Genomic DNA, 20,652 nt, shown 5'->3' on the forward strand with positions numbered 1-20,652 from the left:
AGGAACCTTTGCATTCATGTTTTCTACTAACTAGGAAATGTTGCACTAGAAGGCATGCACACTAGAAGGCATGTGCACACACACACACTTGTATCCACCATTGCAATTATTTTAGAAGAGCTGCATGGTTCAGGGATTTGTGTAATATAAGTATATGATTTAAATATTAAATAGCATTGTCTGATTACTATATTATAGGTGGTTTAAAATAAAATACATCCATTTTAATGTGTTAAGTATCACCATGACTTTGTGTCGAACAGGCATTTTATAGATAAGCAAATCATATTGTCGTCATTGTCGTTCAGCATTTACTTCCTGCTTTTCAGATAATGTATCATATACTGCATGTTCATACATTGTAATCATGGGAATGGCACATACATAAAGGATAAAGTGTAAGTTCATCAGCCCACATCAGTGTTTCTTTGGTTTGTGAGAAATTTCATCAGCCCATACCAGTCCTATTAAAGCTTGTGAGGAATTTCATCACCCTACATCAGTGCTTCTTTTGGTATGTACAATATTTCATTACCCCACATCAGTGCTTTTTTGGTTTGTGAGGAATTTCATCAGCCCACACCAGTGCAGGAGCAATGCCTGGATCATCTGTATGTAGTGGGATGCAGTTTCAGGATGTTCAGGAAGGGGAAGAGGATTAATTTTAGACAACACTGCATCCCGATCACAAAAATGGAAAACAAAATTCACATTAAGCTGTCATTGAGAGCAAGAAAGATACAAGTGTTTCCATTTTGAAAGCAGTGGCGTTACTTTTGATGTCCATTTAGTATCTCTTTTTATAGTAGTGACAGGGCATGCATGCTTGTTTAAATTGTATATAACAGATTTTAGACTGAAGATTATTGTACATTTTTTTTATTCTACTGTTTGGGAAATTCTGAGTAAATTATATTGACAATAGTAAGACGATATATTGTATCTTGCGAGGTGCCTTTGGCTGTTGATGCTGTTTTTTTCCACGCAGTTAAAAAAGTTGAAGTTGTGTTTAACCATTACAGTAAAGAAAAAACAATTGTAGATTTACGTGGGGTTAGAGTGAACTTTTGGGTTTCTGTAATTTCTAATTAGTTGTCCAACAAGAAATTGTACAAAATTGTAAGTATATGCAAGCAGGAACTTTGTGCATATGTGTGTTTGTGTACTTGTGTCCCTTTGTGTTTGTGCGTGAATGTGCATGCACCTGCACATATGGATGAGTATCTAAAAATGTTTCTGGATTTTGATGAAAACAGACCACTATTCATCCCCTTCATCCATGTCCATTGACATTGTTTTACATGAGGTTCACCGTAGACGAAAGGAGCATAATTTCCCATCCTGTTAACCATTTTTTGTCTTCATGCTTTCTTGCAGAGAATTGAAGCAACGAGAAAATTAATTTTAAAAAAAACTTTTAAAACTGAATGTTTTTCAGTCTGGAGGGAAGGGGGAGTTAAACTTTCAGAATGAATTTTTAGACTTTTTTTCCATTCCATCTCATTTGTCGAGTGCTCTGTGTTAGGGATCCTTAGGGCAGCTAAGTGCAGCATATATCATTACTGGCTTTGATCAGAAGCTACTTTTATAAAATATACGGCATTGAGATGTGTAATGTCAGAAATGGCAAATTGTATTTGTTGCTTATATTTTTTTTTTAACTGAAATTAAAGTGGCATTATTACTGGCAAATTTTATAGGCATGCATTTATTAGCAAGTGAATATTTGGTAGAAATCCAATAATAACATTTGGAAATGAAGCACACTTCAACACAGCATTATCTCCATTGTCCTGTAATTATTAAATGTAAGAATTCTTAATACAGGAGACAGTTTAAAATTTTACTTTTTTCAAGAGCCAAAAAAACATACTGTGGCTCATTTTGCTCCACAATTTTCATTCATCATTGATTGTAGATGTTTATGAAGTGTTTGATTTGCTTAGCTTTCTTTTTTTAAAAGGGTACAACTTAAGTATGTCTGTGTACATAACAGAAGTGGAGCAACATTGTGTTCTATCCAGTCAGAATTACCTGAAATTTGGCGGAATCATTTAGGGTCTAGGGTAGATCTAGGGTTGAGTTATTAACTGGGTGATGTAGATGATGTGATGTCACACAATTTCCATAACAACCACTCTTACTCCACCTTTTGTCACTAACACTGTGCCAAAAATAATGTTATTGTTGTTCCCCTAAGTTTATAGCATTAAATATGCACAAAGCTGCTTCCTGACATTGGTCATGTGCATGTTTATGCTGTTAAAGTGATTGTGTAAGATTTGAGTGCTTTGATGGTTGCAGATATGTCATGCTGTATTCTTGTTACAGTTGTGCAAAGCACTGTAGTCTATAGACATATGTTGTGGATTACAAATGATGTGCAAGGTAATATTTTTTTCTGACTGGACATTCTTTTGTGTTGTCATGTTTATGCAGATTACGGTATTCAGCCTGTGCAAGTACCATGATTTCCATCTTAAATTTCTGCATATATATTTTTGTGTAGCTCCATATTTGTGTGTTAACATATTACATATTCATTTGTACACTTTGTTCCCACATAATTTTAATCATCAATTCTTTCCAGTACATCATGATTGTAGTGTTGTATAAAGTTCATTTTATTTTAATGTTTATATGGGTGGGTCATGTCTGTACATAGATGTGTATACATGTAGGATATTTTGTATTGTATTTATCTTAGAAATTCCTGGTTGTATTTTGCAAATGATCCTGTTTAAAAGGAGCATTTTTTTCATATGATTTGTTTATCAATATCAGCAACTGAAAGAACAGTCTTCTGTTTTTAGGCTTTTTATATGTGCACCTTCTGGCTGTAGTCTAGTGCTGAGTGTTGAGTGCTGGCTTAACTTTTTGTTTTTAAGAAAGCTTACATATTTTCAAGATAGTGCACTCTGCCTCGGCATTTCCTGTTGTGATTTTGCAGATTGAAAGAATTGGTGTGGTGAGATGTATGGTGAAGCATGTACCATAAAGTTTAGTGTTGTTTAGCTGCAAACTCTTACAATGCTGTGCACTGACCATGCAGTTCTTGAGAGTTTTTCTGTGGATTTATGGTAATTTTTTGTACAGTTTGGCCATGATATGTTTCTAATTCTCTTGACTACAGTGGATGGTCCATTTTGTTGGATGCAGATAACTTTGCGCATGACTCTTTGCAGGGTGTTGAGTATCATGCAAAATCAGCATGTGGAATCTGTATGTTAATCTGGTAATCCTAGTGGACGAAGATTGCCAGGTGTGTGTAAAATCTGGAACTATTAGGACTTAATTCAGACCTGTGATATGGTAAAGGACTACCAGAGTTGACATGCATCACCTAGAAAATCTTGGTTTTATTAGTTTAAGATGCAGATTAAACTCCTGTAACACCAGATTCCAGGCTGCTATGCTTTATAGCTTGCAGTCACTTTGTTTCTGAGACAGTGCATTTTTTGTTTTTGCTTAAACTGGACAATCACCGTCGAAACGAAATGACTGACCTGTAATGCAAAGACTTTTTCATCATCCAGTTAAATTGCTGGTACGGGTAATGTGACATTCTTTACATGCACTTCGATACAAACAAGATTCCTCCTGACTTTGATCACTGTTCACCTCATGCTATCTTAATAAGTTATCCTGGTAGCACCTTTTTTAATATTTTTGTCTGTTTTGCATTTGTTTGTTCTGAAGTTATTTTGCTTAATGTCCAGGGAACAGATGTGACTACCATCATTTATATTGTACATATCACTACTGTTAACAGTGGTACATTATTATAGCTCACCTTCAAATGTACCAATAGTTAAGTTTCATTTTGTTGTGGGTATTAAATTCTTGTTACTTGTTTTGGGAGAGACTCCTGAAGTCATTGCTATAAACTGAAAAATTGAAGTAAAGCAGGTGCAAATTTTGGGGAAGGAGATGTTCTGTCTTGATGGGACTGTATATACGGCCACAGCTACAGCAAACTCAGAAAGCACTGTACTTCTTTCCCAGGAGAGCTACAGATTAAATATTGTTGGGCTAATTTCACATTTTCTATTTATAAATGAGTTGCTTGGCTGGATGTTGCAAGAAATTGTGTTGATCCTTATCCATGGTGCCCAGAAATAATGAGAGTGCTATTTGTGTCTGTAAGGTAAAGATGGCGGTTGTTTTCAAGCCCTGTAGGGGCAGTTTATATTATTTGATTCCCTTGTAAGATTGCCATAGAAGTTCATTTTAAGGGAATATTACAGAATAGAACATTGGAACAAAAAATGCTAAAAAAAACTTATTCTAAGCACACAAAGCATTGAATTTTACAGCATATAAGTGAATGCATTTGTAATAACTTTAAATAGTATATGGGTTAAAAATAATACTAATTCCAATATTACACTATGTTCCAGCTAGAAGCTACTCATTGTACACAACACTCGTGAAATGAGCTAATCTTGTGCTTCTGGAAAACATAGACATAAAGGTCTTAGTTTTTGAGTCTTGTGTCTAGATATGCCTTACATGCACTGGAAGTGAACTCAAAACTATGTAAAAGCATAAAGTATAAAAGTGTGTCCAGAGGATCACCTTACTTTTATTTCTTGCCACTAACATTGCTTTGATTTTCTCCCATTTTTTTCTTTGAACAGTAAATTCTGCCCACGTTTAAGGCAGCCTGTTCTCAAACTTGTAAATAAGAATAACTAGTTAAAACCCTGAACATTTTATTTCAGGGGGAGAGTAAAAAAAATAAACAGCAGGAGATGATAGCTGTTTTTTTTTTTTTAATCCTTATAACATCACGAAATTGTTTCAAAAGACAAAGAAGACTAAGCTCTCCAGTCTTTTATAACTGTCATGGATGCGACTACTTAGGATGTTTTCATCTAGTGCATATGTGTTAAGACATATAGCTAGGTGAAACTTACAGTAGTCTTTTGGGTGCATGTGTATGTGTGCATACTTTTGCACAATGTGAATATTTTGAGCACTGTTTTAAATGAGACTACAGTGTTTAGATGTGCTGTATTATCATGTCTGTCTTGCAGCAGTAATTGTCATGCCGGGAAATTGACTGCGACTTGTGAATTGCTTATTTTTTGTTGTACTTTTTTGGCATCATTTTTTCTTTGTATGTAGCCAATGTGGATTTACCTTGAGAAATTTCTTGGTGTTTTATAAGACCACGAGTAGTATGTGCTGTATGTCATATTATAGACTAGTCACAATTGTATTCTCATTTGTGTAGCTTTTAAGATCAGATCAGTCTTTCTGTATACAGTATGTACATTGGTGTTGGAACAGAGTTGTAGTTTGTCATGTTATAATGTCCAATATCAATATATTGTCAACTGTAATACAATTAAACTATTAAAAAAATTATTTAATGTGAAATTTATGTGGTGAAAAGCTGGTGCGCATGTCTTCCGTATGCAGGGTTTAAGAGAAGAGTAACAGTCAATGTAAATACTCTCTGGAAGTTTACCAGCTCCTGTTTTAGTGAAAAGAAAGGTAATCTTTCGTAAAAGCAAATGAAAATTTGTTTTTCCCTTTTCAACTTTTTTACACCAGCTTTAACATGCATGAAAAATAAAATGAATAATAATTGGTGGTAAGCATGCATTATTGGTTATTGCAAAAGTTAACAACAAATATAGTAATACCAAACAATAACTAGCACTCAAAATATGTAGTAAAACCTTCTCATTAAAACTTTCCGTATTATAATCCCCTTTTAGAAGACCCAAAACTTTTTCACAAACTTATTTCACTACATCAACGTCATCTTTATTACGACTACCTCTCCAGTGCGACTTAACAACTGACAGTTGGTGCTCTATCATGATTTTTTTTGTTTTTGTTTTGCAGAAGTAGTGTATTCAAAAAAAGTTTTAAAAGACTTCTTCTCTAGAGACTGCTTGTTCATTAGGTTGTTGGTCATTTGACCCAAAACATATCGTCTCATCCATATGAACTATTTTCCCTAAGTTGAATTGACATATTGTCTCACATAAGACTACATCATTCCAACACCAAAAGTCATGTAGCACCAATAACATAAGTAGTTATTGACATCAAAGATTACCGAAAGAGCTATGTTTACGTACAAGTTCAACTACCATCTCTTACTCAACAAAAATAACCACTTGGCAAAATAGACTCAGAGAATAAATCTCTCAAGGTGCATAAGCGCAATTTTCTCTTTTTTTTAAAGCTGTCATCACTTGTTCTCCCCCTGTTGGATCACCACCTTGCCGCGGTCGGGGGGCTTGCGTGTCTCGATGACCCTAAGAGCTATGCCGACAGGAGCGTCAGCTCCTAGCAGGGTCACCCAAGTTGGACAGGTTGAAGGGTAGAGACCAGACAAAGAGTGGTCCATGAGTGCTGAAGTCGGAGGTGGTGGGCCGCAAGGCGCACTCTGAAATAACCACACCACCACGCAACACAGCCTACATGCCACTTGGAGAAAGTAATGACAGAAATGGTGCTCGCCCTGTGAAGATCCGCCAGGCAGGTGCAGTGCCGGGCTCCGTGCCTCAAAGGAGCCCACCCTCAGCTACTGGAGGTCCCTTCAACTCGTCTCGTGGGACCAGACTGTAGAACACATCCTACAGGACTGTAGGAACCTCCGTACCCTAAGGGAAGAGACGTGGCCTCAGTCGGAGACCCTGCACAACAAGCTGTAGGGGCCAGTGGAGACTCTACAGAAGACCACCAATTTCATATCAAGAGCTGGTCTCCAAGTGTGATAAAAGAGGCGAACGACAAAAAAAAAAATCACTTGTTCTTTAATTTAGAGGATCGTATTAAATGTGCATGTAGACATTGGGTTTAAAATAAAATGGGTTTCACTGGTTGGGCATTGATTTAGCCTGGGTCGATTCCACTTTCAGTGTTGGAATGAGATGTGGGATATGTTGATGTCACTCAGGCGGGAGGTTGATATAGCTGGGGTAATATGGTTTTAGGTCAAAATGACTCCTTCCCCCATTCATTGTTGGTTCTTTACCAATGCATATCAGTTAATTGGGCTTCATTAACAACCTTTTGCAGAAGTAACATATAGTTAAAAAAAAGTGAATGCTCTTTGTGGAAGTCACATAAAAAATTTTGAAGACAGCATCTTTGTATACCACAGTATACATGCATTAATTGAAAGCTCTTAGTCTTAATCAAGTGTAACAATTGTGGAATAAGTAAGGTAGCAGTGGTTCTAAAAGTGTGGGCTGCATGCACAAGTCAGGTGGTCTGCGGCTGACAGTCATCACATGTCAGCAAAGTGATGTTTAAATCGCCAGATACGCTAATTAGTCCAGTACTCATTTTACATGAGTTTAAATTTTATTGAAGCTCAACTGCTCGTTTGCATAAAAACGCTTGCTTATTAAGAAAGTCTTCACGTCACAGGACGAGCATTGTGTCATTTAACTGCATCATCCATTACCGTTAATAACACAGTGAACATCTTTATTTTTAATTTTTATGTGTACTTTGTGAAGTATATAGTTTTATGTAAACTTATTACTATACTACTGTCACAAAAGAACATTTCGTTTTGAATTATAACGATACAAATGCAGCAATTTAAATTTGAAATTCATGGTACTGAGTGATTTTAGGCCTTGGTGGTCCACCGTATTTTTTACTTTGGTAAAGTGGTCCCCGGTCTGAAATACTTTGAGAACCACTGAGGTAGATCGAGCGTAAGCAACAAAGAAAAATCCTATGATATAGTTTTAAGAGCATTATTTTTAATATTTAAATGAATGAAGCTAACTTTATAGGTGTTTGAAGTCACGGTTCATAGAATGAAGGCAGACTGGTTGATCTAGCTACTAAGATCTCTTATTACCTGATTTTGATAGATTTTAGCAAGTCTTAATAGGGAGGTTTTATTGTACTAGTCAAAAGAAAAGCAACACTTAAACTGTGTTATAAACCATTTTAATAAAATTAAATGAAAAATGACAAAAGCAAACAATTCCAAGCTGAATCATCTTTTACAAAAAGCCTTGTTCATTATTCTCAATGAACTGAGTGGAACATTTGGTGGATGGAGTAGGGTAAAGAAAGTCAAAATGTCTATCACAGTGACTCCCACTTTTGACAGATGAGCCAAAGATTGTGATCACAGCAGACAACAGACCTCAGTAACACCACTGTTCTAAAACTGCACCAAGTAGTCTACTCCAGAGAAAAGTTTTTTATCCCATGCTATGCAAGTGTTCACACCACTTTGATAACTGGGTACACTTTGTGTTGTCCAAAATCAAATTCTGGTGGATCCTGTTAGAAACAAACAAAAAAAGCTAAACAAGCCTTTCCAATAACTTAATTAAACCAGTATCATAATTTGAGTAAATCCATCAAATACCCACTGCACATTATTTTTCAACTGAATCAAATAAATCCATTAGACCAACCATAATCTGAGATCCATCAAATATTTTCACAATAATACTATATAAAAATAAGCTTATTTATTGTTCTTCAAAACACGCGTTTCCTCCAAGCAGTGACTTTGAAGAACAGCCTCTAAAAGCACAGACGTTCAGATTGCATTCTTCTGACCTCAAGCAAGAGAAAATGAGATATACTGACCACTGACTCTTTCTTGTGTCCACTGACCAGCAGCTTCATGACCACAAAGTTTGTCTTGGCAACCCGCAGGAGAGACTGGACCTATTACATAATCACAAATCTCTTTGGTGCGACAAATGTTCACAATCTAATTTTATGCATCTCATTATCTTCTAATTTATCTTAAACACCAGTGTTAATGGCTGGTTACATACATTTATTCTGGAATAACAGCATAAAAGCTTATAGGTCCACTGTAAGGATATGAAGACTGAGAGATGAAAGAAAGTGGGGAGAAAGATCACACACCATGCTATTCACTTTACACTCCCTCTCACCTCCTCTGTTTGCATTTGCAGGGACTCCAGCAGACATTTCGCTTGATGGAAACCTTTGCAAGATGCACCATAAAGATCTTCTGGAGCAGGCTCAATGCCATTGTGCGAAAGGTCTGACATATCCTATGACACAATCAAACAATGTAATTGTAATGCTGGACATTTTCTACATACATACATTTTTTATCCAATACTGTGGGATATGACACCCTCAAGTCGACGATACAGAAAATAATGATAGCATATTCTCAAATAATACAAATCCAGTTCTTCAAAACATGCATTTTAAGTATCCAAAAAGATTGTGATAAAAAGTTTCAAAAGCATTTTGTGACTATGGGCAACATAAAACAATGGTCTAGTGAGAGACAATGCAACTGATGGAGATACCTACCTTGTACTGAGAATAATGTATCATGGATGGTGTGACAACACTGACAAAGGGTGCAAAGCGATGACTGTACCGTACTTCCTCGCTGTCAAACTCAAACTGACGGTGCTTCATCTTGCCGTCAAGCTGCAGCCCCATCACAGCCTGAAATTGACAAGCAGCTGTGGTCAGGTCTAAAACTGACGAGCAGCAATCATCATATCTAAAACTGACAAGCAGCAATGGTCATGTCTAAAACTGACAAGAAGCAATCATCATATCTAAAACTGACAAGCAGCAATGGTCATGTCTAAAACTGACAAGCAGAAGTGGTCAGGCCAAGACCCATGGAAGTTACAGAGCTGTGATTTCAAGTGCAGCAAAAACCAGCTCAAGAGAGTGTTTCTTCCTACAGCAATTATTTTAGGGACATACTTAGCATTTTCTCATCTGTATATCATTTAGTCTATCTCCCTTGCTATTTGTTAAGTAACAGGATACTCCTTCTATCAGTAGTGACAGTAGTAAGAAGTTATGGAAATATAGCAGGAAGTGGAAAATGACAAGCTATGGACCAATTTGACAAAGATGAATGCAATTACAGCTTTCTTCTGATAAAGTGTTTAAAAAAGTTGCTCACTTTAAAGTAAGCACCAAACATTTGTTGCTGTGCCTGTGCCACTGTTATTTCACGGCTAAGGCTTCGTGGACGCTTTTTCTTCTTATTCTTTTTGTTGCTGCGGCCCTTCTGTTGGTCTGTTAAAATATGCAGATCATACTTCAGTTTTATTTTTAATCTCTTGTGTATGCAAGTGAGTGAAAGGTAAAGAGTATGTGTGTGTGGATGTTTCAGGTGCGGTAGTGCATAATCATGGTCAATGACTTCTACCATAAAAAACACTTGCTCTAAAGAAAAACAAGGATTGATGAGAAATAAAGCTTTTATTGTATTGTAAAGTGTCTTTCTACAATACTTACCAGACAACCTGACCATAGGTGCTTAAGGGCTATAACTGCTCTTTAACCAAACAAATTTTGCCCTGGGTAATAGGGGAAACAGCAGCTCCAAAGCTTAAGTGCTCTCCCCTTTAAGCCCAGTGCTGCCCTCAGCCTACTATTAAAAAACCCAACTCTTCCACATGGATTAAGCAGTCTTTTCATCAACCCTCAAGGCAGAAGTGGGGCACGGCTGGGAAAGTGTTCATGTCAGGTCTTTTGGTAAGTATTGAAGAAAGATGATTTACAATAAAAGTTTTGTTTTTTCCTTAACTTAACCAGACGACCTGACCACAGGAAAATAAATAGGAGGAGAAGGGCTCTCCCTAACTGATACACCAGATACCTGTAGAATTAAGCCGTAACATGTTGAACAGCCAAAATCGGGCTGACAAGACATATGATGGCTGAATGAGCAGACATGTTATGGAGGTAGAATGCCCCAAAGGTGGAGTCTAAATGCCACCCGAACAAGGTCATGATGTCCACAAGAGCAACTGTATGGATCCATCAGCTCGAAAATGTCAGTAGTTGGAGTCTACTGACAGGCCATGTAACTTTGATAGTCTTGCTGCCGCTGCCGCTGCCAAGGCCAAGACCAGAAGGAAGATCGTTTTCTTTGTCAACTGCTTAAAGGAGGCCCGGTTTAGTCTTTAACACTAACCCTTAACAAGAATACCGTTAAACACTATCCTAAAGATGTGACAAAACTTTGTGTGATACATCTACCGTAAACTATTATTCTTACTCACCAGACAGAGTCTCATGTTCAAGCAAGAAGTTGTCAGCTCTATGGAGAGTGGAGACAAGCCAGGCAAAGAGAAGCTCCGAGAGATACCAGTACACATAGTGATACTCATACGGTGCATACAACTCCAGCTCAAAGCCTGCCAGAGTGTAGTTGATCATTGTCTGTAGCGTGTGGTACAGCACCCAGGTACCAAGGCATGCTAAGTGGCTTCGGTTGGGTTCTGTCTTTATCAACAGGCTGTGTAGGTAAGCATCCACCTTGTCAGCCTAGTACCATACACCAGATAAAGAACTAATAAAGTCATGATCAATGTTTTCATAATTTTGATATCTTAGTGATAATATATAATCTACTTGCTCTCAGAATATTTGGTCATGCAAGAACGCCGAATATTGACATGCCATTACTACATGATAGCATAATTATTTTTGAATGGTTAACAGGCAAAAACAGACAGACAAAAGGGAACGATGCAGTAATGAAATAAGAGTGTTATGAAAGCTAAAAACAAAGAAAAAAAAAACTAAAATAAACAAATGGAACAAGGCACTAGCCAACAATACAATGTCTGTAAGAAAGAAAAAAAAAAGACAGGCACTAGCCGATAGAATAAGACTGCAGAATGTGTGTGCGTCTGTGTGTGAGAGAGGTAGAGCGGGAGGTACTGAGAACTGAAGATGAAGGACAAGTAGACATTACCTCCTCTTGAAGATTTGAAAGATCTTCAAGTACATGGGCCCACTTGTCCCGTTGGCGTGCTCGGTTATGACCAGTGATTTGAAAAAGAGTGCACATAGGTCGTGCAGCTCGAGTAAGCAGTGCATCTACATAGTCTTTAGCCTGTGAATTGTTGTACAGGGAGCATCTAGTAACAAAAGATCATATACCAATACAGGTGTAGTTGCTAGCTCATGAATTCTTATGAAGGAAAATCTAAGGAAAGACTGTATCTAAGCTTGACAGCTATGGTGGATGTAGCACCTGGTGACAAAACAGTTTGTGCCTATTGACATAATCCATAGTTCAAGAACTGTCCTCATAAAAGTGCCTAGTAACATTGCTTGCTTGTCCATATAGTCTGTAGCGCTTTGTAATGACACTCCATAAATAGAGTAGCCTGCAGTCTTACAATGATGCACTTACTTGGGAGACAGGACAGGAGGGGCGATGAAGCTGCGAATGGTCTCTTTCAAGGAGTCCACAACTGGATTCATGCCAAAAATGCGCCGGTTGGGTGGAAGCAGAGTTAGCTTTACGCAATCAAGTCAAAGGTTCATATATTCTTGTAGCAAATGGAAGATTTCTAGTTGCTTGTACATAATTACTACATTGTAATAATGTGAGAAACATTACAAATTTAGTTACAGCTTTAATGTTAAAAATTAAGGAATGTTCAGAGCAATTACAAAGTTTAGAGGATAACTGAACGATTTAATGGAATTTGCAGGTGAACAAAATTTTTCAGGACTGTCAAAGCAGCAGACCAATGGCAAATTATGTTAACACATACTCTACATTACAAACACAGACTCTACATGCAACTGTATCTGCTGTGTTAATGATGAGATTTGAACTAACAGTGAAAAGCTTATATTCACTATAGGATTATCTATGTTGCTTGCATCAGTTTGGATAATTCACAGGATGTTTATGTCAAGCTCTCGGTTATGGAATGAAATGACATTCTCTAGAGGTACATTTTGATCAACATTCATATCAACACTAAACACTTCCCAAGAATCTGAAGATTTTCTTACCTGTAAAATAGACCGCGCTAACACACAAGGAAGAGACTTACTAAACTCCATAAACATTTCCTGCAAATAGAGAATAGTGGCAAGCTGTTAACAATTTAAGCACATCTATAAAAAAAAAGCCGCTATTTCAAATAATTATTTACAATAGAAATCATTTAACAACAAAGCAGGGAGAAACACTTTGCTATTGTCTTTAGGGGCTATTGATAATAAAAGTTAGATTTATAACAAATTGTACAAAATATTCTTTTTCATTTTTTTTTTCTTCCTCCATTCTTTAGCATTTAGTTATGTGGTGGCGTCACTCAAACTGCTTATTCTGCTTTATAAAACTATAGAATGTCTTTCACGAAAGAAGACTTTTAAGGTACAAGAAAGTAAAACTTCAGCAAAAAATAAAGGATAAAATTCTACATTCAAACTTACAAAATCATACCATTGTGCTACAAACTGAGAAAGATAACTAATTTTCCCAAAGTTTCCTCCCTTCTTTCACTTTCACTACAAGACCCAAGCCTTCAAACGTTGACATTCTCCCTTATGCAAATAAATAGGTCAACCCATGATGTCATGTTAGTATGCTGACATATCTAAGAAGCATACACTTGAAATTCTTCAACAGACTGTAGCATGTCACTGATAGACAGGCTGGACTGCACATGTTACTGAAACTAACAACAGAGTATTCGTCACAAACGGCGAAGGTAATGAAGCACACCAGGAGACTGGACTTATGACGGGACATGGGGTCACCAGGAGTGGCTTTTAGCCGATCGACATCGGTGGCAGACTCTGGTTGAGGCCTTATGTGCAACCTGATGCACGAAGAGCAATAGATAGATAGTGAGATAATATAATTAACCACCACCGCCCCATGCTTCTCCTTCCATGGAAACACAGAAAGTGCCATACACTACATAAGGTGGAGGTTGGACTGTGTTCCCAGCAAGAAGTAATCACATTTTTTTTTGTATCTCGGATTCACAAAGTTCATTTGAATTTTATTATTTTCTGTTGATCAAATTTAGACAAATAAAAACAAATTACTAGCTTCCAATGTAAACTGTAAAATCAGAATAATCAATTAAGTATTACCAGGGCTGCATGTAAGGATGTCAGCTCGGTTACCATGGTGACAGTATGCAATCGCTGAAGCAAACTGGTGATGTAATCAAGAGACTCAGCACGAGAACGGATTACAGTATATCTTGGAAATGTGGGTGGGAGTAAGCGCTGATTGATGAGGGGTTCAAACCCCATGATGGTTGGGTAATCTGCAAGATTAAAAAGAAATTCCATCATGAAATGTCATGTCTTCATTGAATGTAAAAAAAGAAAGTTGTATTAAATCTTCAAATTAGGAATGGTCCTAATACTTTCACAGCAGGCATGATTACCATGATGCTCATAGTTCAAGCACAGATCGCTTGGCTGAAGAAGGCTATTAAACACTTAGCCTTCTATATAAAAGGCTTTAGTTATATAATTTTTCGCTTTAGCAGATAATTGAAATCTTTTTCTTAGGCTTGAGATTACCTCAGTTTTTAATGCCTTGCTATTTTGCGTCACTGTTAGTTGCACAGCATAAATTAATGACTACAATGGAGCCTGACAAAACAGAACTCTCCTCAGGAAATATTCACAAAAGATAATGATTTCAGTCACATCATTTCCCAATACCATTTTTTGAGGCCTCCCTGTTGGGAGCTTGAATGCCTAGATGTAATGAAGAATGCATTAAGGGAACCAACTCTTGGAGTTGTATAATCAATTTCTGAGCTTGTGGAAGTCCTTCAGTCTGAAACACAGAAGAGAAAGGGATGGATGAGGAAAATAATAAACTTTAACCAATAACAGATATGATAAAATGGTGACTACGGAGCACAGCAAGAAGTTAGTTAATTGGAATTTTATGCCATGTCTGCAACTACGGCTATCTCACAGCAAGGGCAAAATAAGAAAGAAAAAGAGATATGGATAGAATATTAGATAGTGACCATCAGTCCACTCCACCAATATGCCTGAAAATAGAAACCAACTTAATAAGAGAATACGGCTAAACTGCCACTGATGGCAACTGCATATTTCAAAAGACAATCTCATCCACAAGTTTTGCACCTCACTCATATTTTATACCAGGTAAAGCAAGTAAGAGTAAAACTGGAAAAGGATGAAACAATCTTAAAAATCAAGGAGGCAGCAACTCACCTTATCTTTACTAAAGAGAAGAAGAAGCGCGTAAAAATGTCGATAGAAGCGAACACGGCTATGAACTGCCTGAGCCAAGACATGCTGCAAAAAAAAAAGGGCCTCCTTTAATAGCATGAATGGTACAAGGCCAAGGATTAGAAAAAAGTATTTTAAAACAGCTGTGTCCTCTTTTAAAATAGTGTGTCAATACAAATACATTATCATTCTGTCAAGCATCTACATATAACAATGATGTGGACATAAAGATTAGCAAAAATGAAAAAAAACTATCTCCTTGCAAAAACCACATGAAACCGCACGATCAAAATTTAAAAAATAAAATAAAATAACTAAACATAGAAAAGCATTAAAGCATCTGTTACCGTAGTTTCTGATTCATCACCAGAGGTCTCAGATCCTTTGGCTTTCTGACGTGTTGTCTGTCAAACGAAGATTTAATCAGTATTACCACACTCACTCTTTGCTTTTCATTGCAAGACTTTCTATAGGATCTTCATAAAGGCCTTTGAGCATGAGCACATGAAAATACATCATAGTCATTGACTGATATATTTGCCCCAGTGGTTTAATTACTTCAAAAAATGAATGTTTTTTGCTATTAGGGTGCCACAGATAGCAACTCACTCTGATTGTCCTGCCAAGCTCATCTTCAATTTCTTTCAACATCCCAGCTGCTCTAACCTCTGTTACATCTCCTGCCATTTTAAAACCATAGGACATGGGCTGAAAATCCTCCTGAAAAACATGTGATCAAAGATGTCCAACATGTAAGGAACAGGTTAAGAATAAATATTTCTAATAGTACTGAAACTGCATACAAGTAAACAAGCTTAACTTCAAGAAAAAAACATTTATGCAGGTAACAAAATGTTAATAAATCACTGATACCTCTTCAAAGCAGCCAGCACGATTAATTCGCTCTCGAATGATGTCCACTGTCTTTAGGATGACAATGGAGAAGGCTTTCAAACAACGGTCTTCAATGATATAAGGATTGTGAAGATACAGGTTTGTGAAGACAGTCTGTGCAAGAGAGTGTCCCTCTAGCCAAGTCACCTAAAATCGTCGACCAAACAAAGGACTATCAATAAGTGATAGAGGACAGAGCAGGAAAATAATGCAAGAAAATGAAAGAGACTAATCTGCCACAGATGATATGAATTGCACGAGTAAACCTTAAGCTATGTTATGTAATAGGCACTTGAAATCATTTCTACCCTCTGACGTTCAGCTGCCCAACCACAGACAAATGGTTGGCTGTGTGAGCATGTGGGTATGTGAAGCGGTAACACCTACGCTCTATGAATGGCTTTAGATATAAGATTGCATGTTTTTATGTTTTGTTATAATGAACCAACTATCTTATCCTTGTCTTGTAACTAGTACTTGTTCTTTTTTCTGTTTTTCATAACTGAGCACACTTTCCAGGTTATAAATAAAGTTGGTCATTTGCTTGTTCACAAAAATATGGTATATGATGAGCGCACACACTGAGTTCGTAAAGGCACGTCCATTCTTACTAGGTCTGAGCTTTTAAAGCAGGCAAAGAAAAAAGTAAGATGCACTAAATTTGATCTTCAACTGAAAACAAGCAGCACTGCTTTTATAGTAAACTCCTTGCTTATAAACAGGCTCTTCAAAAATCAACCAGTATTAATTTACTTTCTTTTGAATTACAGGTGTAAGGCTTACCAATGTAGCCAGAGAAGCATCCATGGTACCTATGAGCTCCTGTGGTGTTAAGTTGTCAATCTTTACTAAACCTTCCTGAAAATTCAAGCGTTGATTGATGACACCATCAAAACTGTATTGTTTCATGAAGATCATGTTGAATAATAACAAAAATATTTTTTAAAAAAACATCTTAAAAAAAAAAATAAAAAAAATGTCTTTTCCACCCAAATGCTATCTATTAAGCAAGCTGATACCCAGACATACATCTGATATCAGGGATAAATATACTTTTGATTAACAAACTGTGTGTCAGTTCCTGGTAACCATTCACGAAAATGATGATAGCAATGCAAGGTATTTCAGCTAGGAAAAAGTATATAAAAGATCCCACTAGTATTGCCATGGTTTGAAATGTAGTAATATTTTCTACCAAGACACAGGACAAACTGACCTCCACCGCTTGCTCTAAGTTATATACTTTGCGGCTGATCTGGTTACACAGCATTCCTGCATCCATCTTGGGATCCATCATTTCAATTGCTGACATTGCTTCAAACAGCCCAAATCTACAGCAGTGCCATGGGATAAATTTAGCTTTTTATATAAAAATAAGGTAAAAATAAACCAAGATAAAGCTAAATAACTTTAACAGAATTTTCATGTCGCAGAACAATACTCTGTTAAAACTAGAAATGTAGAAAGACAGTTAAAATTCTTTTCATCATTAAATTGAATGTAATATGTATTTGGTGTAAAATATAATGTTTACATAATAAACGAAGCTAAGAACTTCCCATTTCTTCAAGCTGAAATCTCCCTCACCCTCTGTCCATGTTTAAATCTATACAAGCATGGTCATGTGTATAGAAAATGAATAGTTATGCTTTAGTAAGAGAAAGTTATCAAAAAAGTGAAAACTGTCAAACTAAGTTTTACCAGTCAGCACAGACAGTGCAACCTATCTTTGTCATGATGGTGTGTGATACAAGTAAACATTTATTATTATTACTTGAAAAATGTCCATGCTTACGATGAGTCATGGAGAAGTTCCCCAAGGGAAAGCTGAGATGCAGCATTTTTAAACTCTGCAGTAACATCAACCCAGCTGTACATTGGTCGTTCTCTTTTTTCTGGTTGTTCTCCACCCTCAGACATGTTTTCAAAGGACGGGGACGTCTTGTCAAGCCACTTGCTGATGATATATAATAAAATATGGAAAAGAATAATATGTTACCAATATAAAAGCATTTTAACACAGTACTTAAGAAGTATTGCTAACAAGTAGATACTTCTAAAAGCAGTGGATTCAGAATAAGTAGGAATTTTAATCAATTTTACTTACTCAACCCACATAAAAAACAACTATGTGACAAATAAGAAAATTCTAAATCAATGAATTTTGTGTGTGTTTGTGTGTTTACGACCCAGATGGAATAGCACAAGGCTAGAGACAGCTGCAATTACAGGGATCAGTATGTGTGTGAGACTTAATAAAAATCATAAAATTACTTAAGCCTTAATCTAACTGTAAAGTCCCATTACGCTCCTCAATGCGATCAAAACTTACTTTACTCTCAAAGTCGAAAACTGTTAATATTTACTTTCACACACTGCTATTCTTGGGAGTCTGTGCTCTATTTACTTACATTTGATACTGACGTATAGAAGCGAATTATAAGCAACACAAAAATTCAGATTTATCGTAAACATTATTTTAAACAAGGCATAGCTGCAGATTACTATAAGGATAAAAAGAGGCCTTGCTAATTATTAGAAAGATATATTTTTTTTCCGTCTTGCACAGTATATCAATAACAAACCTTTCGAGTCGTGGAGGACGCCATTAAAGTTCAGGGCTTAAGCCTGTAACTGCTTATCATTGGTCAAAATTCATTGTGCAGCGTAAACTCAATCTTGTGGCAGTGATCTTTTCGCACGAAAAGCATTGAAATGGCTATACAACATAAATAAGCCTAATGTAAACAATAAAAGATAGAGGGAAGAGCATGTGTGATGCCTAATCGCGTGTGCTTTTGAAAGAGATTGATGAAGAAAAAGACGACAGGTGATGTGACGTCTTTATCCTTGTTTACGCGAGAAGCCGTTCTAAGAAGCACGCGCGCCAGCAAACATGGTGTGGGATGGGATTGGGCATTTCGAAGTGCTTTACATGGAGCTTCTTACTGTCATTTTCCGGTACTTATATATATGCAAAATAACTCAAGGCCTAAAACTGATGACAGGTAAAGGTAAAATAAATGAGAACCCAAAGCAACCGAGACAATATCAAACTACAAGTATGTTACATCAGTAAGATCGCGAGCACCGTCTCCGTATAGTAGGGGTTATCTTGCTAAAGAAAACAAAAAAAGACCGATTAAAATAAACAATTTCAGTAAGGGAGTAAACATTGATTTCTTCTATCTTCTTTTAAAGACATGATTATCTATATCTTGAGAAAACAATTTTTTTCAGTGCGGATCAGGTAACAAACAACTCACTGAAGAATGGGAGATAACAAGCGAAACCTTTTTTTTTTTATGTCTTACGTCCCTTTAATTAGTTTCTCCTCTGCCAGTTTGAAGGAGTTGTTTAGTGTGGGGTCTATGCACATAGTCAAAATGCTCAGGTTATTAGCTTGAGTATTATTTTAATAGCTTAACTAAGTAAACTGAACAACATTTTAATTCAGGTGGACCTTTGTAAGCGTTATCAAAGAGACTGGTATAAACTTTACACCAAAATTTGTTTGATTGTTTTATGGATAATTGCTGTTTATTCGTTTGTGCTCAGCGCATTTAGATCACCTCCACACAAATTATTTGTTTAACAAATCTGATTATTATCATTTAAGGAAGAGAAGGACAGAGATATGAGTGACTACAGCAAGAGATAAACTTTAAAGCTTTACAATAATGAGACAATTGGAGCCTAGAACCACCAAGACCATAAACTAGAGACAGGCTGTATTTTGCAATGACAACATGCCAAAACTCCTTTTATCTTGGAGAGATGCTAACAAGCTGTAGACAAGTGACGACACCTATTGTCAGCATGTAACAACAGCTTGAAAGACATCAATGACAGGAACTCGAAATCTGCCATGTGGGGCGAGGGGGGGGGGGGTTGCAGCAAATGCTGCACCCCTCCTGTCATCTGCCCGTCGCCATCATCTGCCAAGAAGTGTTTCTTTGTTATATAGTTAATCGCTGTTTAATCGTTTTTGCACAGAGATCATTGTGCAATGATTACAGAGTGCATTGAGATCACTTCCACACAAATTACTTGTTTTACAATTATTATTATTACTGAAAGAAAAAGACAGAGATATAGTGACTGAGATACGCGAACCTGGTGGAAGCCCAAGGATGTGAAGAGAAAGTACATGTCTGCTGAATCCGTAGAAAAGTGACTAGACCTATTGGCAGTATTTAACAACAGTGATTTTATGTCTTACAATGAAATCATGTTTATTTGATACAATATTACAGCTTCTGTCTTGTAAAATAAAGGACCTGTAAACCAATCCGATTTCGCTTTTTTTCTCATTGGATGAAAATTATTATGCTGTGTGATCCTCATAAGGGTTTTAGCGAAACAAAATCTTGTCATTTCTATTTAAGTAGTGAGCTTGTCTCCTGTTTGTCTTTTTTATTCTGTGTGTGTGTGTGTGTTCCTTTTTGTATATATTACAACTAAGATCCAGGGTTTTCAGTGAAGGTTATCTCTTACACTATCATTGATAATAACCGACTCGATATGGAAAAATATAAATTATTATAATTAAAGACATCGTTGTATCTGGTGTAAATGTAGCTTCATCTTTCAACATAAAAGCATCAGAATGTAAACGGAAAGACTAGGAGGAATAAACGAACAGAAAAAGTCACCTTGTCTATGCGTCTTTTTCCTGTGTGATTTACTTGTAAGCTAAAAGTTTACTCAGGATGCATATTGCTAAAGATAACAAAGAATCAGACAAAT

General features: G+C 36.6%; 1 protein-coding gene across 1 annotated transcript; it reads right to left on the bottom strand.

Moving 5' to 3' along the window:
• Positions 1-7,919: 7,919 nt before the first annotated feature.
• On the bottom strand, positions 7,920-18,631 carry LOC112554515 (N-alpha-acetyltransferase 35, NatC auxiliary subunit-like). Its single transcript, XM_025222306.1, has 19 exons — positions 18,489-18,631; positions 17,699-17,860; positions 17,120-17,234; positions 16,687-16,761; positions 15,883-16,050; positions 15,619-15,729; positions 15,357-15,413; positions 14,992-15,075; positions 14,464-14,581; positions 13,879-14,057; positions 12,784-12,843; positions 12,170-12,276; positions 11,726-11,891; positions 11,028-11,292; positions 9,920-10,035; positions 9,304-9,444; positions 8,910-9,032; positions 8,593-8,673; positions 7,920-8,277 (listed from the first exon to the last, which is right to left on the bottom strand). The coding sequence occupies exons 2-19, from the start codon at positions 17,821-17,823 to the stop codon at positions 8,218-8,220; spliced, it is 2,151 nt and encodes a 716-aa protein (XP_025078091.1). The 5' UTR covers positions 17,824-17,860; positions 18,489-18,631; the 3' UTR covers positions 7,920-8,217.
• Positions 18,632-20,652: the final 2,021 nt, after the last annotated feature.

Source organism: Pomacea canaliculata, linkage group LG13 (genome assembly GCF_003073045.1).
Source record: "Pomacea canaliculata isolate SZHN2017 linkage group LG13, ASM307304v1, whole genome shotgun sequence".
NCBI lineage: Eukaryota > Metazoa > Mollusca > Gastropoda > Architaenioglossa > Ampullariidae > Pomacea > Pomacea canaliculata.